The following is a 25693-nucleotide window of genomic DNA, read 5'->3' on the forward strand; positions in this document are numbered from 1 at the left end:
ACTCAATGGAACATTTAAGGCCACCCTGCAATGCAGGAATCTGCGGCAGAAAGGAAGAGGACATGCAGGTCCAGCCCCGGAAGAGCTCTCAGAGGAATTTGCAAGATCAGTGCCGACATCTCCTGGCCCATCCTGGATGTCAGGATGGGGCACTGGCAGCCGCTGACTTTGAGGACTCCATCACAGTCTAGAATAGATCTATTAAATTATTTCTCATCTTCAGCCTCAGATTGCAGTTGCTTTTCAATTCATTTCTCCAGTATTTCTAAGAGGCAGAATGAACTATCACCATTGTGTGTATCTGAAGAAGTGTGCATGCACACAAAAGCTCATACCAAGAACAAACTTACTTGGTCTCTAAGGCGCTATTGGAAGGATTTTTTTCATTTTGTTTTGGCTACGGCACACCAGCACCTACTTGTAACTATGACCATTGTTGGCATTCAAGAATTCCTCCCCTGGTTCAGGTCCTTAGGGACCATGAGGTTTCTAGCTACAGTTCTACTGGATATTGTGATGTATAAAAACAGATCACCAACTTGCTGGAGGTATAAGGATGGTATAGGGTCATATATGCACATGTGGTGGGAATGCACAGCCATTAAAGAATTCTGGAATAACATCTACAAAGAAATTAAAAAACTATTTAAGTTTTCATTTAAGAAAAAACCTGAAACCTTCTCCTGGGAATAATGTCACCAGAAATCCAAAAAGACCTTAGAGCACTTTTTATGTATACAACAGTAGCAGCCAGGATCTTAATTGCAAGAAACTGTGACAAAACACCTACAATAAATGAGTGGCAAGTCCAAATGATAGAATATTTACAGATGGCCATGATGACAGGGAGAGTTAGAGGTTACCAAAAACAGAAAGTACAGAAAGAATGGGAAATCTGTAAAGCGTGTCTGGAAAAGTATTATAATGAGTTAAGAGAGAAGGGCTTGGAGGGATCAGATGCTGACAGTTGCTGGAAAGTTTGCAGCTTTCCCCAAAGGTATGTTTCAACATCTCTTTGGCATGGCAGCACTATAAATAAAGAGAACCTTCTTGTTCCATCCAAACTTGACGTCCTTCTGCCTTAGAGCGTCTTCCCTTTGGCAGAGATCTCAGAGGAAACTGCAGCCATGAGGTTCCTTTACCTGAGCTTTCCTTTGGTCTTCATCGTCTTCCACGTTGTCACACCCCTGCGGGCAGTGTCCCACGACCCCGTGACATGTGCCAGCCCCGCCACCACCTGCTCTCCCCCCCCCCGGTGCTGGAGCATGAAGCTCCGCCACTGCTTCAATCCCAGGCCTTTCCGCAAAGTGCTGGGTTTTCCCCTTGCCAGAATCCCTGGAGAACTGCTTCCTCTCAGTGTAGACAATTCTCAACTAGTGTGACTGGGTATAACAGAGCTACGTATCCTATCTGGCTGCCAAAATGGTGAAGAAGAAAAGTGTATCATAATAAAACTGAATTTGAATAATTGACTTTTGCGACAGCATCAACATCCAGGCCACAGACTGAGGCACACTCCAGGTTCCATCGTGGTCATTTATATTGTTCAGGCAGGTAGCCGTGTTGGTCTGACACAGTTGTAATAGCACATTAGGTAAAGGTAAAGGGACCCCTGACCATTAGGTCCAGTCATGACCGACTCTGGAGTTGCGGTGCTCATCTCGCTTTATTGGCTGAGGGAGCCGGCATACAGCTTCCAGGTCATGTGGCCAGCATGACTAAGCCACTTCTGGTGAACCAGAGCAGCGCACAGAAACGCCGTTTACCTTCCTGCCGGAGTGGTACCTATTTATCTACTGGCACTTTGAAGTCCTTTCGAACTGCTAGGTTGGCAGGAGCAGGGACTGAGCAACGGGAGCTCACCCCGTCACAGGGATTTGAACCGCTGACCTTCTGATCAGCAAGTCCTAGGCTCTGTGGTTTAGATCACAGCGCCACCCGCATCCGTAGCACCTTCCAGAGCTAATAGCACCTTAGAGACCATCTAAGTCTGTTCTGGGTATAAGCTTTAGTGTGCATGAACACTTCTTCAGATACAGATATATTGTTGTGAGTTTGAAAGTGTTAGTGTGCATGATGCCCAAGTCCCTTCTAAATCCTGGATTCAGCAAGGGTAAAAATCTAATGGAGGATTTCATTGTTGAATTAGCCAGACAAGCTTCTTTTTGAGAAAATGGCCACCATATTTGGCACCTAAAACCCAATGAGTACAACCCAGAAAAAAAAGTTTTGTGCTGCGTGTGGTGGTCAGCTCAGTGGGATCCCACCTTCGTCGCCACTGAAATATACTCAGAGTTGAGTGTGGATTTCATGCTCTTTATTCAGCTCATAGTAGGGAGGAATGGAAGTTCCCCCAAAACGTCTGCTTTATATACATTATTTGCACAATGGGTCCCACGTGATTGGCAAATTCCGGGATTTACCTGTAGACCAACCAGGCTGCAGATTCACTTCCACCTGGAGCTGGATTGGGTGGCTCCTGCGGACCAATCAGACTGCCGCATTCTGGATCCTATTGTTCTAGGACCAATTAGACTGCTGCATTTTGGATCCTATTCAATTCAGTACATAACAGGTAGATCAGGCTGAGAGTGAGTGACTGGCCCAAGGCCACCCTGGGAGTGAGGATTTGAACACACTTCCAGAGCTAATGCTAAATGCATTAATTCTGGCAAATGACCCACCATAGCCACTAGACGGCTATGAAAAATTGGCGTCCTTGGCTTTTTAAACTGGTCTGCCCATGTACTATCTGAAACCCAAAGGACTCATTGCCTGCCAGCATTCTTTTCAGCTCTCCTACACCACTAAAAAGGGCTTCTGGGACTAGGCCTGCACGCCTTCTTCCCTGTCTGCTACAGATACTTGCATTTCAGGGTAGCATACCCTCCAACATTTTTCCAATGAAAATAGGGATGTCCCATTCCATCATGATAATTTAACTCTGTATACTCCACACATCTTATTGGGTTGCCCAGCACTCTCGGTAGCTTCCAAAATATATATATGCTTTCCATTATAATATTATAAAAACTTCAGACGGCTCGGGTGTTGGAATAATGCCCGAGTGTGATAAACTGGGAAGGTTCTGCCAAGAGGATCTCAGCAAACCCTGTCCATCTGGTCGGAATCTTCCGAGTTATTGTGGCATCAATACACAATGCTGTGCCCTTAAGGGATACCCGTAAGCAGCCCACCTCCATGGTTGTGAACGTCTGATGGCTATGCCAGTTCTTTGGGATCTTTGCTTGTGGAAGTGGTGCAAATCTGCCCACATGTGATAGCAGACAATGAAATAAATATCAGTTTGCTCAGATGAATAAACACAAAATAATTTCACAATGTTGAAATTGAATGTGTATTTTTCTTTTTCAAAAGCGCCTACTGCTAAATATGACCCAACTCCAATGAAATAACATCTTATGGGAACATGGGTGGGGTAGGCTGAACTCAACCCAGACTGAAAGCATGACTGAATTGAAGCTGATTTTTAAAGAGCCGTTGCCTTGTGGGTGACCACAAATAATTGAGGGTGGCATTTAGTGCTATTGATCATGGCTAGAAAAGACACCTCTATTGGTCTGTCACCCCTCCCCCAACTGTATTACCTGGGTTATGAAGGCGCCCTAAAGACGTTAAAGCAAAGATTATGGGATAATGCACACAGTGACTTGAGATCTCGATCACACACAGTCTGTAGTCCGCTGGCAGTAGGAGTACAATATGTGCATGTCTTTAAGTTAACATCTTACATTAAAAACCTGACAGTACCAAATGATCCAAGGGTTTTCACCAAAACCAGACTAAATGTCTTTCCTTCTGCAGTGTTGGATGGCAGGTTGAGAGGAGTTCCCTACCAGGACAGACTTTGCTCGTGTGCTCAAGATATCAATTCCATAAAACATATTTTGCTGCACTGTGCAAAATATGAGCAAGCCAGGGCTGAACTGATATTACCCTTGCTGGTACCTTACCCGGGAAAATCAGAGGCTCACTATGTCATGTTCCTATTGGAAGACCGGACAAACACTAGAACATTAGCAGTGGCAAAGTTTTTAATGGTGTTTGCAAGAACCAATGATCCCTATCTTTTGAACAAAATGCTTGTTTAACCTGGAGGTAGGCTGTATGAATTGTGCATTGCTTTGTAACGATTTGTTGGGTCTCTGGACCATAATAAAGATTGATTTGATTTGCTATTGAAGTTAATGGACATGGCTGCATCAGGTTTATTTATTTCCATGGGTCTACTCTGAGTAGGACTCAGAAAATTTTTTGAGGGTTAGGAATTTCTGTGAATGAGAGAAGGGACTCAGAGAGGTTCCAGGGAGGGGTGGGGAGGAACTGAAGAACCAGGAAGAGCTATTGCTGCCTAGTGATCAAGATCCCAGGTTCAGTCATCTGGGTCTTTCATTCTTTTCGACTTTATTCATACACATTAATTCATAAACTGTCAGGGACTGGGCAGAGGAGGAATGGTGGAGACCGCCACCCCAACTTGACCCTTCCAGGGAGGAGGAGGTGGAAGACAGTTTAGATTTACAACAGGGGCTTGAGGGAGGTCACAGCTCAGAGGCAGATGGGGGGGGGGAATTGGGAGATAATGGGAGATGATGAGGAGGAAGTACTAGGGGGGCAACATCTGGTGGACACAGTGTCTTTAGAAAGCATTCCTGACCCCCTCTCTCACAGAACCTGTTGAGCCTTGAAAGTCGGAGAGCAAAGAGCTCAAAGACAGAGGGTGTGTAGCAGCACCTGTAGAAGTGATGAATGAGGACACGGGAGAGACAGGGGTAGAGGGTCGAGATTCACTCGGGACAACGCCATTATCCAAGAGGCTGGGTTCTGTAGCCTCTCTCTGTAATTACTGAATTATAAAAGGACAGTAAGAAACATTTCCTTGTCTTTGTATGGTCCTGGCAACTGGCTGGGAGTTGCTGGCAGCAGCCTGACAATAACAAGACAATGTATAATCACAGATGCCAATCAAAATAAAATACAAGTAGAAAAAGATATCTAGTATGATGGCCTGGGATTTGGACTCAGACGCTGAACCTGAGGGATCCCAGCCTGCACAGGATTCCCCGCCTCCAGAGCCAGCTGAGCCGGGGATGGGGCATGAGTCTGAAGGGTCCTCACCTGTGCTGGATCCTTAGGTGCAGGCATCATCTGAGTCTGCTCTGACTCCTGAGAACCCATTGCCTGCAGGTGCTCCACTCTCAGCCCCGTCAGAGGAAGCTGAGGCTGCCTCTGGGTCCAGTAACCCTCCAGCCTCTTCTGAGCTGCAGAGGCTCAGGGCAGAGAGGCGGAGGGAACTAAGTTCCCGCAGGAGGAGTGCTCACCTCAAGGCCAGGAGAGGTGAGTCACCAGAGGATCGGGGCCACCCTATGCCTCGGGGCAGATAAAAGCCAGCCAGCCCCAGTCCCAAGTTGTGGGAGCAACATTGTTGGTTGCTAGTTCCTGCCTGAACCCTGTCCTGCTTTCCTGCCTGAGCTCCTGACCAGCCCCGGCTCCCTGGTTGCAAGCCTGTTCCTGACTTCACCCAACTCCCTGCCCTGCACCCAGCTTCAGCTTCTACGGACTGCCTCCACATTGCACCTTTGACCACGGACCAGACTTGGACCTCACCTCTCGGGTAACCCATGGGACCAGCACATCTAGAATTAAACACTAGGACCACATTTCCATATGAATTCCAAACACTAATAATAATAATAATAATAATAATAATAATAATAATAATAATAATAATTAAAGGTTCCAAGTAACAAAAATGGCTTTATACTCTCCTATGCCTTCTTACTTCAGTACCTTCTAAAAAGACTTCCTTTCTTGGCAAAGATATTTCCTTGTTGTCTGCCCTCTCTAATTCTCACCATGTACAGCCCAGATTTTAGTTATTCATTCCCTCATGGTTGCTGTTCTCATTTCTTCCCTGGATTTTGGAAGAGGACTCTGGCAGCAGTTAAGAGGTGTTGATGCTTCAATATGTTTCTGTATATGCTGGAAGTCGCCCAGAGTGGCTGTGGCAACCCAGTAAGGTGAGTGGGGTGGGTCCAAATCACGAAATTATTATCATTATAATTTTTTGTTAGGATATTTCCATTCCTTCTTAAAAAGGGAACAGGCTGTTGTGTGTCACATGCCTGTTTACTTCCTGCTCACTGGGAGTTTCCGTTTTGTATATAGCTTTTGTTCTGGCTGTTTTCCTCGACATGGATGCAAGGTAGTCATGTTTTTCCTTTGTTCTGACCTATGGGAGTCGGAACTTAACAGGTTAAGTTGTTCCCATGATGCCTCAGGATTCTGACGTCAGCTTTGGAAGCTGGGAGGAGTTTTGCTGACTGTTCCTCTCGGTTTTTGAGAGACAAGGACACAGTTTGTCATGGCTGCGAGAAGTCCTGGAGTTTTCTGAGAAATGATGAAATAAAGAGCTGTAAATGGACATTATGTGTATTTGTCTGAAGCTACGTGAAGCTACGTGACAGCTTTTACCGCTGTGTGTTACTCTGCTAGGCGTGACTGGAAGAAGCAGATTGCGCAGCTGACTGGAAGCGTGCCGGACCGCTGTAAATCAATTAGCAGGTCATGCACCAATCAATAAATCAAGAGGTTATGGAGCCTTAATTACCGCTTGTAAAGCTGTCGTTGGAGGATGTCTGAGAGCTTTGAAGTCTGCGTTCTGAGGCAGTTTGGCTGACAGAAGCAGAGGCTGCGGTGCTGAGAGCAGCAGGGAACCGTTTCTCCATGGACAGGAGCCAGAGGAGCTGGTGATTTGTGAGTACAGCTTGGGGCGCCTTGGGAGAACGGGAGAACATGGCGGATGGCCAGGAGGTGTTTCAAGCTCCGTTTGAACAGCTTGAAGAACTCACCGCCCAAGCGTGGAATACCTGGGCAAGAAGGGTGAGAGCGTGGTTTTTAGCCACGGAAATTTGGGACATTTCCCAGAGAGAACCAGTGGAACTGGTGGACAGAGACGACAGAGATGCAGAGACGCTGCAATCTGTTTCTCTGGAGGAGAAAATGCAGAGAGAGAAAGCTGTGAGAGCTGAGATCTGCATGTTGAGAGCAGGTGTACATGCTAAATTGCAGCATCACCTGGAAAGCGTTGAATCTGCGTGTGAGGCCTGGCGAGTGCTGAAACGTCTGTGTGAAGACTCAGCAGGAGGCCAAGGGCAGATGAAAGCTGAAAGCCTAGAGATGGCTGGAGCCCCTGTTCCTGATGATTTAGCCTCAAGGAGTGCTAGTGAGCAAGTCGGGGGGGCGAAGAATTCCAAAGGCAAGTTTAAAAAGTTTTCCACTGTGCGTGCTGGAGTGGAGTTCAGAGGGGGCGGATCTGGCAAGGAGTGCTTTTCCGGAAGAAGGAGGGCCAGGCCAGCTGAAAGGAGCCCCGGGCAGTGTTTTTCCACTGAAGTTCGTTGTTGCTACATTTGCAAGTCAGCTGATCACGTACGTCGAAATTGCCCCCACCGGAGCAGAGAGGCAAGGCAGGATGTTGTCAAGGTCAACTCTCATGGGAACCAGTCGGGTTTCCATGGCAACCAGTCTGGAAAAACAGCCAGGCGTGGGACTGAGTCAGGTGGACGTGACAAACACCAGGAGGAGACTTATCAAATAACTGCCAGTCTGGCATTGTTTCAGAACAGCTGTGAGAAAGCTTCTGAGTTTTGTTTTGTGATAGACTCTGCGGCTAATTGCAATATGATTCCAGAGACCCCTGCTGTCGAGATGTGGAATTGCAAAGCAGTTCCGGCCGGAAAAACTGTACTTTTTGCAAATGGACAGAAAAGAAATGTGACTAATGTTGTAAATATTTCTTTTTCTATTTTGCAGGAGAAGTTGGAGTGTTGTACCATTCCAGGGATACACCACTGTCTTTTGTCTGTACCTTATTTGTTAAAAAAGGGGTTTAAGGTTTGTTTTGAGGATGATGTCTGCACAATCTCCAAAGGAGGGAGGATGCTTGCCAAAGTTAAAAAGGGGCAGAATGATCTCTTCATTCTTAAAACGTCTCTGGAGGGTGAGGGGAAGGTTGAGAAAGCACAAGCCCTGCGTGCTATAATTCCCGCTCATGTGTCATGTGCCCATGTTTGGCATACTAGGACAGCTCATGGTTCTTTAGAAGAACTACAGACGCTGCCGGAGGTCGCCAAAGGTTGTCACATTACAGAATGTGGATGTGCCATACGTTGTGAAGCATGCAGACATGCAAAGGTAAAAGGGTGCAGTTACCCAAAGGTGGAGATGGTAACCACAAAAACTTTTGAACTGGTTCACATAGATCTGTTGGGTCCCGTAAAGGAACCAAGTCTGGGAGGGGCCAGGTTTCTGCTGACGATGCAGGATAACTTTACGCAGAATACCTGGACACACGGTCTTAAATCCAAGGAAGATGCAGCTCAACTGATCAAAGGTTGGATTGAGGAGGTGGAACTAAGGTTCTCCACCGAAGTGCAGGCTGTCACCAGTGACAGAGGTGCTCAGTTTACAGGTTCTGCTTTGCAGAAGTTCTTTCGCAAGAAAGGGATCCGTCACACAGTGACTTCACCCAATCAGAGGGGGGCGGCAGAGCTCAGGTGTGAGGCTCTGGTCAGAACTGCAAAGGTGTTGCTGGAAGATTCTGGGTTGCCACCAAAGTTTTGGCTGGAGGCAATCAGGTATGTGAACTTCACCTGGAATCGTACCTACAATTCAATGGTAGGTGACACACCATTTGGTTTGTTGCATGGCAGGAAACCCCAGATTCATTTTCTGTGCAGGTTTGGTTCGCATGCATCTGTGCCGGTGCCTGAAGTTTTGCAAGGGCCAGATGGTTCCAAGTTCCAGAAAATGATCTTCTGTGGGTATGAGCCAGCAGCGCGTGCCTGGAGGTTTGCGTTCCCATCAGGTGATCAGAGTAAGTTGCTGATCAGCAAACACGCTGAGTTCTACGAACAGGATGAAAGGTCAAAGACTCCTGTCAAGCATGATGTTCTCTCAGAGTGTCTTTCTGATTCAGAACAGGAAGATTCTGAGGGGGAGGAAGGAGAGACTGAGTCTGCTGATGACGATCAGGTCACTGACCAAGGTCTGGAGCAGGGTGGGGCATCTCCACAAGTTGTTAAAAGAGAGGTCAAGAGTGAGCCTAGCTCTCCGGTGAGTGTAATGGAGAGGATTCAAAGACGTTTTAAGTCAGAGGGGGAATCCCGCGATGCTGAGGACACACCTGCTGGGTGAGTCAGGGGAAGCATCTGAGTTTGTGCCCAGGCGATCCAGTCGCACAACGAAGGGTATTCCACCTGAAAGGTATCAGGCCACAGGTGCGTGGGTAAGTTTCGCACAGTGTGAGTCTGAGAGGTATGTGGATGTTCCACAGGTATTGTCAGAATGTGGTGCAGAGGGGGTATGGGAGTCGGAACTTAACAGGTTAAGTTGTTCCCATGATGCCTCAGCATTCTGACGTCAGCTTTGGAAGCTGGGAGGAGTTTTGCTGACTGTTCCTCTCGGTTTTTGAGAGAGAAGGACGCAGTTTGTCATGGCTGCGAGAAGTCCTGGAGTTTTCTAAGAAATGATGAAATAAAGAGCTGTAAATGGACATTATGGTGCTCTGTGTATTTGTCTGAAGCTACGTGAAGCTACGTGACAGCTTTTACCGCTGTGTGTTACTCTGCTAGGCGTGACTGGAAGAAGCAGATTGCGCAGCTGACTGGAAGCGCGCCGGACCGCTGTAAATCAATTAGCAAGTCACGCACCAATCAATAAACCAACATTGAATAAAGCTGTAAATATGCTCTCCTGGGTGAACCTTCCATTGTGGAAACTCTGCGAAAAGGGCGCGCATGAGTCTTGGAATGCGTCTGAGGCTCGTGTCGCTAATTTACTGATGCTGTTTCCACGAGAGAGCGGTAGATCGTCCAGAGACAACGGTGAGGCCTGATGCCTCTGTCTCCCTGGCAGTATCCCAACATTTTAATCATTATGACGTAATGGAACAATAAAGCAAAACGGGTTTGTCTGTGTCCCACCTTCACCGAAATTCCTGCTATTGTGCTCAGGTCCTTCTTGCAGGCAGAGGCTGGATCACATCAAAAAAGGTTTCAGGAAAGTGTGTTGTAAGCCGCATAATGGGAAATCAAGTTGGTGAAAGACGGAACTCTACAGCACCATCTGGTGTCCCGGTGATATATTGCATTTAAAACTAATGTAGCTGAGTCCAGAGGCAGATTTAGGGCAGTGTGACCCGTTCCCACACACAGGTCGCCAAGCCAAGGGGCATCTTCCCACCTCCCACCCAAAGCCTTTCAGGGGGTTGGAGTAGACGACCGACTCTACAATGCTATGATTCTAAGTGCTCGCTTTGGGTAAGCAGGGCACCAGGCATTGGGAAGGAGGTGTGAGGGCTCTGGCAGGGTCCTATGGCTCTCCCATCTTCTTCCCTACATCTGGGAAAGTGCTAACTAGGCTTTGGGAAGGAGGTGGGAAGACTCTAGGACAGGCTCAGGTTGTAAATGTGTGAATAAATCCTATTTCTAAAAGTCACCAACAGTCTCCGCCAGGTCGTCTACACTGAAAGGCAGCAGTTCTTCGGGGTTTCCATCCAGGGAAATAGCTGGGATTGAATCTGAGACCTTCTGCATTTGTAGCAGATGCTCCCCCACTGAGCTTGAACTGCTCTCTTACTTGCAACAACGGGGAAGAGGATGAAGACCACAGCAAAGCTCAGGTAGAGGAATTTCAGGGCTGGAGTTTCCTCTGAGATCTCTACCAAAGGGAAGGTGCTCTAAGGCAGAAGGAAGTGGAGTTTGGATGGGAAAGGGAGATTCTTTTTACTTATAGTGTTGTTGTGCCAAAATAAATTGCCTATGCAACCTATTTATCTTGGAGAGCTTCCTAGGTTTTACCTGAAGAACAACCTTTCTCATGCTGTTTTCTTTCCATATCAATTAATAGATTTCCTGTCATCTCACAAAAGCTGCTGCCAAATTGACAGCACCTGGAAAAAACGGAAGTGGAATTTTGGGTAACAGCTTGACTGTAATGCAGTTTGATGCAACCTCTTTTGATTGGACTGTTCAGTTCAACTGCAATTGCAAAGACCAGAACAAAGTTCAGGTAAGGGAACCTCATGCCTAAAATCTTCCCCGAGATCTCTGCTGAAGGGAAAGTGCTCTAAGGCAGAAGTCTTCTTTGGATGAAACAATAAGGTTCTCTTTACTTACAGTGCTGCAGAGCCAAAGAGATGTTGAAACATACATTTGACATCCTATCAGAAGGTGGGATAACTTCTGTAATTCTGGGATGTCCAGGTCGAATCACGACTGCTGATAGATATGCAGTCTCCCTGTGACCCTCTGATCATTGTTGGACTATAATTCCCATCATACATGAATTGCAATTCCTACAATCCCTGATTTATTCTGTGTGGGTTGATCCCAAAAGAAGATGGTGATTAAATTATAAGCAGCACTGGGATGAGGTGAGCCCATTCATGGGAGCCACTGACACTATCTCGCTATCACACCCACACCCTTTCCTCAGTTAATTTCACTGTCCCCAAAATGGTTTCCTACCATAGTTTCTCCTTCCCACTGCTAATATCTTTCTCAACGACCTATAGGCACTCACAAGGCAGTAGCTTCCGAATAATCAGCTCCATTTAGGTCATGGCTTCAGTCTGGGTTGAGTTCAGCCTATCCCACCCGTGTTCACATAAACAACTTGGCAACAAAACCCAAGCTCTGCCTGGGTGCATGAAAAGCAATAGCTGCAGTTATCTGCTCCTGGGACTCGGGGTGAGGTCTTCTGTCAAGAGGGATATTGGGCAGATATGATGCACTTCCACTGGAGGTGGGTCATATTAAGCCGTAGATTCTTTCATTAAAAAATGAAAAAAATACAAATTTTCAATTGCAGTTTAAGATGTGTTTAATTAGATGATCATCTCAGTAGACTGATCTTTATTTCATTGCCTGCTTTCACAAATCGATTGATCAGGCCCACTTCCACAACTAAGATCCAGAAGAATCAGCGTAGCAATCAGGCGTTCACACCTATGGATGTGGGCTGCTCACTGACGTCACTCATCTGGAAGTGCTTTCAAATTAAAATTGGAAAAGATTGGGAAGAAAAGGGAGAAAAGGTGAAAATCGGTGTGCAAAGACCAAAGCCTTTAAGGAACGGAAAAGTTTTTAAATCCTGCAAGCAATTCTGCCCCCCGCCTTGGTAGAAAATGGGGTATTTGTTTATTTGTTATCACTTTGGGAAGCTAGGAAATACAATTGGGACCTCCCCATTTGGCAACGGACCACCAGGGAGGGAAGACTAGTCTCCATTAGGACGTCACAATGGAAGAGGAAACATTCAATCTCTGTTTCCACTGACTTGGCTACAAACTTTCCTGTGCTGCCTGTCTACATTCTAAATTGGCTAAAACATGTCCCCCTTCCTCAGAATAAGGGGAGAATTGGAAAATTTTCTCTTTGCCATTTTTGTCTTTGGCATTCAGCGAGTTTGGAAGATTAAGGAAGCTGCCTCTGGGCTGGCTGTCGTGGGATTGGTGGAGGGAACTTGTTTTTCTCCTTTATTGTGCCAGACTGTGAGACTGACCTTGACATTCTTAAGCTATTATGAGTTCAGAAAGACTGAGACGTGGCTCCAAAGCTCCACAATTTGAGGAGTCGGTGATGTCAATGTTAACTGACATTAAAGAAGGTTTGGATTGTAATAGAGCAAGCATAGATAATTTGGGGGGACAGATTGAACATTCAAGTACCGACTTGAAAGACGTGAAAAAGGAAATAACCATACATTGCACAAGGTTGGCATAGCTGGAGACTGTTAGAGTGCCGGACTTGGAACGGTTGCAGTATGAAAATGCTAATTCGATCACCTTCCTTCAGTTGAAAGAAAAAGAATCGTATTTGAGATTGAGGGGGGTCCCCTTTCTGGAAGAAGAAAAACTCAGAGAATCTCTGATAGGATTTTTTGTGGAATGTTGGGACTTGAAAAAATAGGAAGTGGAAGCTTGGGTAGAGAAAGCATACAGATTTGGGCCTAAAAAGAAAACTAAAATAACTTATGATTGCATAGTGGTCTTTAAGACTAAGGAGCAAAGAGACATTATCTTGGGACATCACTATAAAAAAGGCCTCAAAATCCAGGATAGAGCGGTGGTGCTCTTTAAAGAGTTCCCACGTCAATTTTTGAACCTGAGATCCCAATACAAGGACTTGGCAGACATTCTGAGACAAAAGAACATCTTTTTTAGGTGGGAATTTCCAGAGGGCCTATCCTTCAAATTTGAAGGAAGAAAGCAAAAAAATAAAGACTGTTGGAGAGAAGGATAGATTTCTGCAAAAGCACTCAGGAGAACTTGGACTACAAAGCTCACAGCTGCTGGGGGCGGAGGCAGCTTCCCCCTAATTAGACAGCATGGCATTGGGAATTTATTCATGGAATGTAAATGGTTTGAATTCACCCCAAAAAGGAGACCAATTTATCATATTTTGGAAAAAGAGAATTTGGATATAATTTGTTTACAGGAAACTCACAATACAAGACTACATAGAAAAATACTGATAAATAAAAGATTGGGTCAAGAATTTATTTCTTCAGATAAAGTCAAAAAAAGAGGAGTGGTTTTCTATATTAAAGAAAAATGGAATCCATAATTGGCATTTAAAGATGAGGAAGGAAGACACATAGCAGTTGAAATTACAGCACAAGGTGAAAAATATTTGTTATTAGGAATCTATGCACCTAATGATGGCAAAGTGGAATTCTTTAAGAACTTGGAAACAAGTCTTTTGGAATATATGGATTACAAATTAATACTGTTGGGGGACTTGAATGGAGTTGCATCTACTTTGGTGGACAGGACTCAGAGATCAAAGGTATCGAACTCTGGCAGACCACCTAAGGCTTTCTTTGACCTAACTGACAAATTTGATTTGTCAGACATATGGAGAACCAGAAATCCAATGGAAAAAGTTTTCACTTTTCCCCCCAGATACAAACCAAGTATTTTCAATAATAGACTACATATGGATATCCAGAGACTTGGTTCCTAAAGTAACAAAAATGGCATGATGATGGCACCCCTGGTTCAAGTCCTTATGGACCATGCGGTTTCTAGCTCTGGTTTTACTGGTTATTATGATGTGTTTTTGTACTTCAGGGGAGGTCTGGAAAGTGTAGAATGAAATGGGGCTCTTTGTTGCCAAATGACTCTTTGTTGCCAAATGACAGCTGCCTAATCTTCACTGAGGGTTGTCTTAAAATTTTGTACAGCTAGATCAGAGCCGCCAGTTTTTACTGCCCATGGGACATGCAGCCTGCACAGTTTGCACCCATACAAACATCCGCGGTATCAAAATTCCCTGTGGACAGATGAAAACCTTGAGGCTCTAATGCTTAACAAAAACGCAGAACCTAGTAATGCTGCATTAAAACTGAATCCAACCTTTTACTTAAAGAAACAGAGTTAATATTATATGAGTATATTATCAGCTACTCTGATCCATAAACTCATTGGTGACTATTTTTTTTAGCACATGCAAAGCCCTGCTTCTGCTTCCTCCAGTGAAGATGTAGAGTGTAGATCAGGAAATCAGGATTAAAAATGAGCAAGCATTCACAAGTAAGTGGCAACACCAACTCAATGGATATGACTTACTTCCCAAGAGTATTCCCAAATATCCGTACTCCGGAAGTTGGTCTGTGCAAAAGATAGAGAAGTAAATTGTCATTGTTTGAGAGGACTTCCTGTGCAAAAAAAATGATATTAATTTGATGTCCGTTTTGTTTTGAGCATTGGAATAGCGCTTTCAAATATGAGAGCCTGAGGTCCTGGACTAGGAAATGGGAGACCAGCCTTCAAATCATCATGAAGCTCCTTTGGTGGCCTTGGGTCAGTCACTCGCTCTCAGCCAGGTCTACCTTGCAGGGTTGATGTGAGGATTAAATTAGAAGCCATCTTGTGCTCCATGGAGAAAAAGGTGGGATATATATGCCATTCATAAATAAATTTCCAAAGCCTTCTGTAACAGCCAGTCAGTATTATTATGTCCCATGAATACCGATGGGGAGATTGAGGCTGAAAGTTAAAGTGTGGTTTACCCGAGGCCAGCTGGTGAGCTCATGGTGGAGTTTTACATATTTGGATTGTCAGGCATGGGAAGTCCTGATTTGACTGATCAACATAATCAATTTTTCATAGAATGGTTGATTTGAGAGGCATCTTGTTTATATATATATATATATACCGCATTTTTATCTCTTTTGCAAAACAAAAGAACTCAACGGATATCACTTACTATTACTGCAGCAGATTCCATTGGTGCCACAGGAGACTGGTATTTCTCCATAGGTACAGTTTGTAGTTGCTGGGAATTGACAAGATCCTCCCAATATTTCACATAAACGTTGCCCTGTGTAAAAGAGAAGGGAAATAAATTCGTTTAAAAGGGGCAAAAGGGTTGCCAACTACTTTTTTCCCATACTAGAACCCTGCGTATTTAATGAGATGACCAACTTTTACAGGCTTCTGCTGCCTTTCAACCTGCTAACTACTATTTCATTGGCCAACATTAGCAAGGGTCAGATCGGTCCTCCTTCTCTGCAAACACTCCAGCTGATTTCTGAACCTTGTAAGGGTGCTGACACTCAGCTGCACCCAGCCACTTGGGTGGCACATAAATCATAAAATTATGATGATGATTATTACTGCTCCTGGGATTTTTTCTGCACAGCTGAAAAGCCTATATCTTGCAGGTTGTTAATGCAAGGAGAGAAAAATTAGCAGATAATGCACCCACAGACCCACATAATTGGCAACTATGTCAGCCTTCATTCCATTCTACTGAAGGTTCCCCTTTGCTTTCAACATCTGCTAATCAGAATTACAGCTGTTCTGAGCTTCAGAAATAGATTGCCATTTGTGCCCGCTCTGAGAATGGTATTTTCTGGAATCTCCCCAGTAGTGTTGCCAATGTGTCTTGCTCAGCTCCCACCCAAATGTGCTGGCTATAGTCTTTCTCAGACCAGCCAGGTGAGGAGGGGGTAAGGCCCACCCATTTGGCCAGGGGGAACAATCTCTTCATTGGCTATGAAACTTGCTGGGTTAGGTCCATAATGGAATCCTTCACCAGATTTTTACTCTTCCTAGATCCAGGACCTCTGGAATTAGAAAGGACTTGGGGATCATGCACACTAACTCTTCTAAACTCACAGCAATATAAATGACCACCATGGAACCTGCCTTGTGGCTCAGTCTGTATTCTGAACATTTCTGCTTTTGCAAAAGCCATGTATTCAATTTCAATATTAAATATATTGTTAAGTACTTTCCTCCTCCACCACCCCTTTTTAAGCAGCCAGATAGAATAGGGAGCAGCCAATTCATACTGTTGTTCTACCTACAGCAGTTTCTCAGGGTCTCCGGCAGGGGAAATACCTGGGATTGAAGCTGAGACCTTCTGCATTTCCAGCAGCTACTCCCTCCCTGTGCCCTCTTACCTGCAACAACATGGAAGAGGATGAAGACCAGAGTAAAGCTCAGGTAGAGGAACCTCATGGCAGCAGTTTCCTTTGAGATCTCTGCCAAAGGGAAGGCACTCTAAGGCAGAAGGAAGTGGAGTTTGGATGGAACAAGGAGGTTCTCTCTACTTATAGTGTTGCAGTGCCAAATCCGGTAACTGTCAGCATAGCATCTGAACCCTCCAGGCTCCTTTTTCTGAAATCATCCTAAGCCATTTATTTATCTTGCACATTATCCTAAGATTTACCCACACAATCACCTTTCTCATATGTTGACAATCTGCCCTGTGTTCCAGGCTACAAACAGGTATTTTGTGCAACTCTCAGCATCCAAACTCTTCTCTCTTAACTCATCCTATGCAATTTATTCATCTTGCAGACCATCCCAAGATTTATCTGCAGAACAATCTTTCTCATCCTGTTCTCTTTCCGTATCAATTAACAGATTTCCTGTCATTTCACAAAAGCTGTTGCCACCTTCACGGAGCCTGGATTGAAAGGAAATGGAATTTCAGGAAAAGCTCGGCTATAAAGCCATTTCCGAGCTTGGGAGGAGAGGGGGTTGCGGGTTATCCCATCCCACACACGCGGGGGCTGGCCTTTTGCCCCCGCGAGATCCAGGGAATCCATGGGCGTGCCTGCGACCTGGCCCGCCAATCGGCGGGCCGGGGAGGCGTGGCCTAGCCTACTTAAGGCCAGGCACACCCATGGACCGCCCTCTTTCCCCTTTGCCAGCTGAGCGGTTTTCCCATCCCACCCACCCTTAGGCTTAGCTAGCTATGATCTTGCTATGGACTCCGGTTGGTCGCCGCAAGGGGCCTGGTAGGAATTTTTCCAATTTGGCGCACTGTCAGCCTTTTGGTTTTTTCGCCTACCTCGTAGCAAACGTCACAACTTCCGCAGTATTGGCGGTTAGGCATTGGCAGGGGTTTATTGTTATGCAAATGAATGGGGGGGAAGGAAGCGCCATCACCTTCCCCCAAGGAAAGGGTAGTCCGGTAGAGGACTCCGGGGGGCGTTGCCTTGTCCGAAACCAAGGGAGGTAAGGGCCTCTGGCACGCCCCCGAGCGGTGACACCCGTGGGATCCTAGTTGGCGTACTTCAACAGGACTCCCACGGCTTGTTGATAACCCTTCCCGGTCTCCATGCCGGATAGTCGATAGGAGCCAATGCCTAAGGCCAATACCTTTCAATTCTGTAATCAATAAAGTTGTGGCCTTTTTATGCCCATTAACCTTATATAATGTGTCCAGTGTCTTCACTGGACCCCATTTCACATGGGGGAGGGGACTTGCCACGCAATGCAGTTTCATACAACCTCTTTGGGTTGGACTGTTCAGTTTGACTGCAGTAGCCATACCTACCAAGAAAGAAACTTTTCAGTGTGCTTTTCTCCTGGTCTGCACCTTTTTGGATGCATTTTGCTTAACATGCTTGTTTTTGTGATTCATGTAGTTTTATGTCCATTGCCACCATTATAGGCTTCCCACACAAACACCCACATAAATCAATGACTTCATCCCATCATTCATAAGTTATAAACACAAGCAAGAACAAGAAATGTAAGAATTAACAAAAAGAAGGAAACCACCAAGAAGATATCAGGAGACAACTGTGAGCAGAAACATTGTTTAAATTGTTTTGATCAGTTGTACTCTGCTTTTCAGCCAAAAGGTTCCCAGAGTGGCTTATGTACAATTTAAAAAACAAAAAACCAAACATGGCACAGGAAGGGAAAAGGGAAACAAAAACCTGATCTCCTTACCAATTTCTAGACAATCATGGCCAGCAGACCAAGTTCAGGTCCAGGAGGTGCCCGATTCAGCTTGGCCTCCAGCAAAAGCAGATGCCATGAGCCCTACTTACTGTCTCCTCCCAAGAGGCAGTCTGGTGGAGCGGTCCATTAGGAGGTCCATCTTTCCTGCACTGCTTGCATCTCCCCTGGAAGCCTGTGCACTTTCCTTCCTTGGAGGTTTATAAGCAGAGGTTGGGTGGTCATCTGTCATGGATGCTTTAGCTGAGATTCCTGCATTGCAGAGGTTGGAGTAGATGAGCTTTCAATTCTCTTCATGAGAAATGTGGCTTTTTCAGATGGTTTTTACAGAATAAATAATGCTTTTAATTATTGCTTTTTTCTTCATTCTGATTTCCTGATCTACACTCTACATCTTCACTGGAGTAAGCAGAAGAAGGGCTTTGCTCCTGCTAAAGGAAATAGTGATCAATCACTTTATATATCAGAGTAGCTGATAATACACTCAGAGCATATTTACCTGAGTTAAAGAGATCGGAATGTAAAAATGGGATGAAGGATGAAATAGAGGCCAGCGATATGGGTCTTTGAGTACTTTATCTGCTAATTTTTCTTCCCTTCCATAAACAGCCTGTAAATTTATGCTTGGGAGCTGTTCAGATCAGATCCCAGGAGCAGTAATATAATAAGAGAAAGAGAAAGAGAAAGAGAAAGAGAAAGAGAAAGAGAAAGAGAATAACACTTCTTCAGATACATATATATTGTTGTGAATTTGGAGGGGTTAGTGTCCATGATGCCCAAGTCCCTTCCAAATCCTGGATTCAGCAAGGGTAAAATGGAGGATTTCATTGTTGAACTAGCCAGACATTGCAGGGCTTGGTGTGGATGACTTGGGGTCCCTTCCAACTCTGCAATTCTATCATTCCATGATTCTAAGAAGACTTCTTCCCAGCGCCTAACTGAATAATGTGATCTGTGATTCAATACATGTGAAAACAGTAGTGATGCCCTTCAGCTGAGGGACCTGATCCTGTTGTTGAGGAGCAGGGGAAGCAGTGTCATTTTTCTGGGAAGGAGCAGATGAAGTTCCTTCCTCCACCAGGAATAGCTCTTGCGTGGCGAGTTCCCGCCCCCCACCAAGATAAATAAACACACGAGACACCATAATTAAGGTTAATTGGGCGAATTAGGCCACAACTTTATTGAATTCAGGAATGAGAGGCATTGGCTTAGGCATTGGTCCTAACGACTATCCAGCTCCAGCCCATTTGCTGGAGACACGGTGAAGGGTTAACACTGATCGGGGGAGTCTCCCGCCGAGGCACGTCGACTAGGAGCTCCCCCGGGTCACCGCTCTGGGGCGTGCCTTTGGCCCACACCTCCATAGGCTTCGGACAGGGCCACGCCTCCCGGAGTCCTTTAACGGACCACCCTTCGTTCACTGGGGGGAGGTGATGGCGTTCCTCCCCCCACACATCCTCTTAACCCCTTCTTACCAATGCCTACCGCCACCGAGTAGCCGCTCGCCGCCAATACTCTCATGCCTGAATCCACTCCCTTATCCCCTTAGCAATATCCATCAGCCAAACATCGTTACCAGCATCCGAAAGATGCACGCCATCATACCGGTAGAGGGCCTCAAGGTTGAAACGAATGCCTGGGTGGCTAATGACCAACCCCCCCAGGGCTGCCACTCTACGCACCACCGCCCGATCCAAGGCTTTCCTAGCCCTATTCATAGCTATCGGGCACCTGCAATCTCTCCAAACCCGCCTCTCCATCAGCGAGGGCCAAATAATTGTGACATTCGGGTAAGCTGCCTTCAGCTCCTCGAAGTCGCTAAAAATGTGCCACTGCAAATCAACTGCCTTCCTGTAGGCTAGGTCGTTTTCCCCTAATTGTATAAGTAAAGCGTCTGGGGGGCCCTCCACTGCTGCTCTGGCCTTAACTGCCGGAAACATCTCGGCCCAGCGCATTCCCCTCCGGGAGACCCAGGAAATGGTGATGTCAGGTGGAAAGCCCAGGCATGGCCCGAGACTGGAATTAATGGCGCGGACCCTGGCCCAATGCACAATACTGTGCCCGATAATCCAGACGCGCACCCCCATGTCACCTGTAGGAAATTGAGATAAAAGGCCATGGTCAATCACTATCACAAATTCTTTCTCAAATAACGTTTGTACGCATCAGACTTCCAGCGACCTAAGTCCCTAATCCTTTCTGTTGTAAGACCCAGGTGCATTGCCATGGTGGCTGCTCCAATCCTGAAGGAGTGTGCTGCAAAATCTGCCGCGGGGATGCCGCATGCTGCTAGCGCTAAGTGCATGACCCGAGTGAACTGGTGACGCGTCAAAGGTAAACCATCTGTGTGGATCAATAGAGGCCCTGCCGAGCTGACCCTCAGGGATAAAAAGCGCCTCGTGTCTTTTACTGGACATTGGCCAGGCCTGCCAGTGGCCATCAGCTGAACCAGAGCCCCCCTCCCGTACTGGTCTGTTTTGGAGCTGCGTATTTGTATTACCAAGTCCTCCCGTGACAGGGTAACATCGCTTAAAAGCAAGCCCCGGGAGGAACCGTGCCAACCCGCTTCATAAACTACCTCACCCATGCGTAGAGCTCCAAAAAAGGCAATGGAATACGCCGCTGAAAATAGGCGCGCCTCGTACTTTGACCAGCATACTGCACACAATTTTTTATGGATTTGGGAAAGGATGTCGAATGATATCGGCCTTCTCGTATCGCAGTTTGGGGGCTGTAGCCTGCGCCAACCCTCTAACGTCCTTCGTATAACAAAATCGTCACAAGGATCTGTGGAAAATACTGCCTTGCAAAAGAATGAAATTGCTGCGGCTTGAAGGTTGAGGGTTCTGGGGGCGCGGCCCAAGCGTCTTAGGTAAACTAGGTAAGATAGCACCTCAGGCTTGACGGGAGGGGCATTGCTCTTGATGGCTCGGGTTTTGTCGCGGAATTTTAAAAAATCTGACCAAGCCTTCTTATACGATCTCAAAGTGGAAGGTGCCAATGAGGCCATTACTCCCTGAATCACTTCTGGCTCCCAGGCCTCTGGTTGCCATGCCTCTGGTCCCCGAGACTCCACAGATGTTCCGGGAACGGCTGCGGCAGAAGCTCTGCATCCGGTGCCAACGAGCGGAAGCGGTCCATCTGAAAGCGAGATAGGGCGTCCGTGATGTCATTATTTACACCAGGCACAAATTTTGCAGAGAAGTGGATGTTGAGCTCTAAACACCAGAGAACGAAGGAACGCAGGAGGACGCCTACCCTTGGTGACCGTGCGACCTGCCTCGAAAGTACTGCCACCACGGCCTGATTGTCGGTGTGGAAGCACACCCTATGGTTACTAAAGGTTTCCGGCCACAGGTGCACTGCCACTACTATCGGAAAGAATTCCAGGAAGGTTAAATCTCTGGTAATGGGGCCCCCTTGCCAGTCGGCGGGCCAGTGCTGAGCACACCATTGGCCCCTAAAGTAAATGCCAAACCCCAGAGAGCCCGAAGCATCCGAATGGACCTGGAAGTCAACCTGCAGCGACAGGTTGTCCTGCCACAGGGAAATGCCGTTGTAGTTCTGCAAGAACTTCAACCAGACTTCCAGGTCAGATTTCACTTCCTTGGATAGCTGTACCCTGTGGTGAGGGGAACGCAGCCCTGCTGACAACTTCGCGAGGCGGCCGCAGAATGGGCGGCCAGGGGAAACCACGCGGCAAGCAAAATTTAAGTGACCTAACAGTGACTGGATTTGCCTGAGTGTAACTTTTCTTAGGGGGAGCAGCTGCCGAATCAGGTCGCCAAGCACGATGAGTTTCTCCCTGGGAAGTTTTGAGGTCTGAGCGACAGTGTCCAGCTCGATACCTAAGTAAACCATTGTCGTAGCCGGTCCCTCAGTTTTGTTGGCAGCTAGAGGAACCCCCAGTTCCCCTGCTAATGATATGAAGGCTTCAAGGAGCTCTGAGCACTTAAGCCTGCTATTGGCCACGAGGATAAAGTCGTCCAGGTAGTGCAACACGCCCTCGGCGCCGGTTCTAAAGCGAAGCGCCCAGTCTAGGAAGGTGCTGAATGCCTCAAAGGCTGCGCAGGCCACAGAGCAGCCCATGGGCATTGCCTTTTCTACAAAATACGCCCCCTCAAATTTGAAGCCAAGCCACCGGAAATCTTCCGGATGAACTGGCAGGAGTCTAAAGGCCGACTCAATGTCACATTTTGCCAGCAGCGCCTCCTTTCCGAACTTGCGTATGAGCTGTACCGCTTGGTCAAACGTGGCATATCTAACTGTGCAGAGTTCCTGTGGTATCGCATCGTTGACGGACCCCCCCTTTGGGTGGGAGAGGTTGTGGATCATGCGATACTCACCGGGCACTTTTTTGGGGACTATGCCTAACGGGGATATATGGAGGCCTTCAATTGGAGGGACTAGGAAGGGGCCGGCTACCCTTCCTGCTTTAATTTCCTTACTAATTTTCTTTTGGGCGACCTCGGGCATCTCCCTCACTGATTTTTGGTTTGGAGGATCACCTGAATTGGGGGGAAAGGCTACTGGGATCCTGAAACCAGTACTAAAGCCCTCCCATAGGTATTGTGCTGCCGTCCTGTTAGGGTAAAGGTCTAAGAGGTTTCTTAGCGGGGACAACTTGATGGGGGACCAGGCTAAGCCCAGACTGAAATTACTGCCTGCCACCCTGGGGTCCAAATGGCGCTCCGTGGCCACCTCTCGGTCCCTGGTTATAGGCGCCTCTCCCACCCCGAAAGGGCTACCTCCCTTTGATGCAGGCAGTGGCAGGGTGGTTACCAAGGCATTTTTCGCACTCGTGGCTGTACTTACAGACAGCCCGTGCACAAACCCCCTTGTTGTCAAGTTTTATTTATTATTATTATTATTCTTAATTTTTATTTATTTATTTATTTTATTCTTATCTTTTTGTTTTGTTTATTTTAAATGTTATTATTATTAATATTATTACTATATATATATATCGAATGCGTACGGCTGTTTTTAGATAGAAGGGGTGGGTGCTGTAGGGAGGGGGCAGTAACTGCCTTTGCTCCTGATTAACGAAATATATTTAAAGCAAGCACCAATTAGAATGAGTTGGCCAAATGAACCAAATTCCAATTAATTTAAACGGAATTAAGTAATTAACTTGGCAAGAAATAATATATACTGACTCTAAACAACCCCAAAAGCAATGAGGTAAATTAAATAACCAAAAGACTTAACTCCACCAAATAAATCTAATCACCAATTAAATTAAATTGATATACAATCAGAATCCGGCGGCAATAGATTTGCCCTCTCACTTAGTCAACCAAATGAATTTAATGTTCCAACTAAATGAAATAAATTAGGCTGCTATTTCTATTCCTCCTCAATTCACTCTTTAAATTTACCTCAGAACCAAATTCGGATTTATTGAAATGCAGCAGCAACAAAGTAAAATAAAGCGAGGTAAAGAATATCAACAAAGTAATACAAAGTAATAAAGCGGTAAAGCAGTACTGGTTGAATTGCCTTATGCAGCACTTTGCAAATTTAAATTACACCTTAAATGCGACAGAGAGGCAAGATCACTTGTCCAGCAGTAAAGTAGTAAATAATTATTAGCAAAGAAAATTAAATCAAAGTAAGATCAATCAAAGTAAAGCAAAGTAAAATATAACAACTTAAAATAATACCAGCGAGGTAATATAAAGTAATAAAGCAGGAAAGCAGTGCAGGCTGAGTTGCCTTATGCAGCACCTTGCAGATCTAAACTGCTCCTTAAATCTCCCTTTAAATTTACTTCCGAATCAAATTAGAATTTATTTAAATACAACGGGGAGATAAGATCACTTGCGAGGTAATCGCCTGACAATTTGTTTTATCGAAGCCCTTTGATTAAGTCCCTATAAAAGTTTTAAAAATGTGGTAAATTATAGGCACTGTAAGCAATTTATTAAAGGCTAACAAAGGAAGCTTTCCCACGGGTGACTGCCTAACCTAAGATGGCGGCCGCAACGGAAGTCACGTGGTCCAAATAAAATGGCGACCGGGAGAAGCTGGTCGCTAGGCAACGGTGCCGACTGCTGTTGAACGGAAATGAGGCAACTCCAAGCAAGGCAAGCGCTATTACTTAAACCTCAACTGAATGGGGGAGCGCTGCGTGAGGCTAGTGATTCTAACCCCCCCCCCGCCAAGGAATATTGCTGGCAAAGGGCAGTCTGAGTTAAAATTACGAGATGAAACCATGAGCTAAACTGCCACCCTCTTCCCGCTGGCGCTCCAAGCCTCCCGCCCCAGGATCAGCGCAATCCCCCCCGTCGCTCTTAGCAAACCTGATCCGACGGGAGCGCAGTCCTGCAGAAGTAAGGGGGTGGGCATCCTCGATGAATTAGCGAAGGCTGGCGGCTGGGCAACCCGAAGGTTGGGCAACCCTGTGGCAGCGGGTGTGGGAAGCCAGCTGCGTGATGTGGAGGCGGGATGGAAGGGTGCATGCGCGCTGTCGGTAGCAGAAACGGGAAGCCGGCTGGGTGATGGCTGCAATCCCGCCAGTCAGCTGATCGCAGTAGCGCACTCACGTCTTGTCCAAAACACACCAGAAAGGCGCCTGGGTAACCAGGCGAAAAATGCAGTCCCGCCAGTCAGCTGATTGAAAAAATGCCGTCCCGCCAGCCAGCTGATCGCCGAAATACTCCCTTGAAGCACAGCAGGAAGAAAGACCAAGCGGCGGGAAAATGCCAAAGGCAAAGCGGCAAGGCAAAGCAAAGGGGCAAAAACGATCAAAAACGTGGGGCTAGCTGGAGAAGAGAGGGCGAGCCCCCTCCGCTCCGGCCCTAAATAGGGCAAGCCACGCCCCCTCCAGCCAGCCGATTGGCTGGCCGGGAGGCGTGGCCGGACGGGATCCCCCTGCTCTCGCGGGGGCTGAGACCAGCCCCCGCTCACGTGGGGAAGGGCGTGATGCCCGCAACCCCACCTGCTGCGGCAGGCCCGGAAGTGGCTTTGCTGTGAAGGAGGAGTTGTGGTGTGTTTCTGCTGAAGGACTTGTTATTGCTGGGATACAGTAGATGACGTGCCTTTCCACACAGGGACTTGTTGACTTGAAAAAGGTTATCCTGCAGGTAAATCTTGGGATGGTGTCCAAGACAAATAAATTGCCTAGGATGAGTTAAGAGAAAAGGAGCCTGGAGGGTTCAGGTGCTGAGAGTTGCAGGAAATGCCTGTTTGCAACATTTCCCCCTCAGGCGCGCAAATGTGTGTTTCAGCATCTTTTTGGCACGTCAACACTCTAAGTAAAGAGAACCTCCTTGCTTCATCCAACTTCCTTCTGCCTTAGAGTGCCTTCCCTTTGGCAAAGATCTCAGGGGAAACTGCAGCCATGAGGTTCCTTTTCCTGAGCCTTGCTCTGGTCTTCATCCTCTTCCACGTTGTTGCAGG

The 25693-nt window shown here is 46.6% G+C and overlaps 1 protein-coding gene and 1 long non-coding RNA gene across 9 annotated transcripts in view; one reads left to right on the top strand and one right to left on the bottom strand.

Moving 5' to 3' along the window:
- LOC310702766 (uncharacterized protein) overlaps positions 1–25693 on the top strand; it is a 286289-nt gene that overhangs the window by 72102 nt on the left and 188494 nt on the right. For 2 of the 8 annotated variants that reach the window (XM_083494881.1, XM_083494880.1), the window contains exon 1: positions 25587–25692. The exons of the other annotated variants lie outside the window; for them this stretch is intronic. In XM_083494881.1, the coding sequence (XP_083351007.1) occupies positions 25635–25692 (58 nt within the window). In that variant the 5' untranslated portion in view covers positions 25587–25634. Of the gene's footprint in view, positions 1–25586; position 25693 lie in introns of those variants that run through there. 8 annotated transcript variants of the gene reach the window in all.
- Positions 15331–18440, bottom strand: LOC310702983. Its single transcript, XR_014523863.1, has 3 exons — positions 18382–18440; positions 16495–16594; positions 15331–15407 (listed from the first exon to the last, which is right to left on the bottom strand). It is a non-coding gene; the product is annotated as an uncharacterized lncRNA (long non-coding RNA).

Source organism: Podarcis liolepis (assembly GCF_965112155.1).
Source record: "Podarcis liolepis genome assembly, chromosome: 3".
Classification (NCBI taxonomy): Eukaryota; Metazoa; Chordata; class Lepidosauria; order Squamata; family Lacertidae; genus Podarcis; species Podarcis liolepis.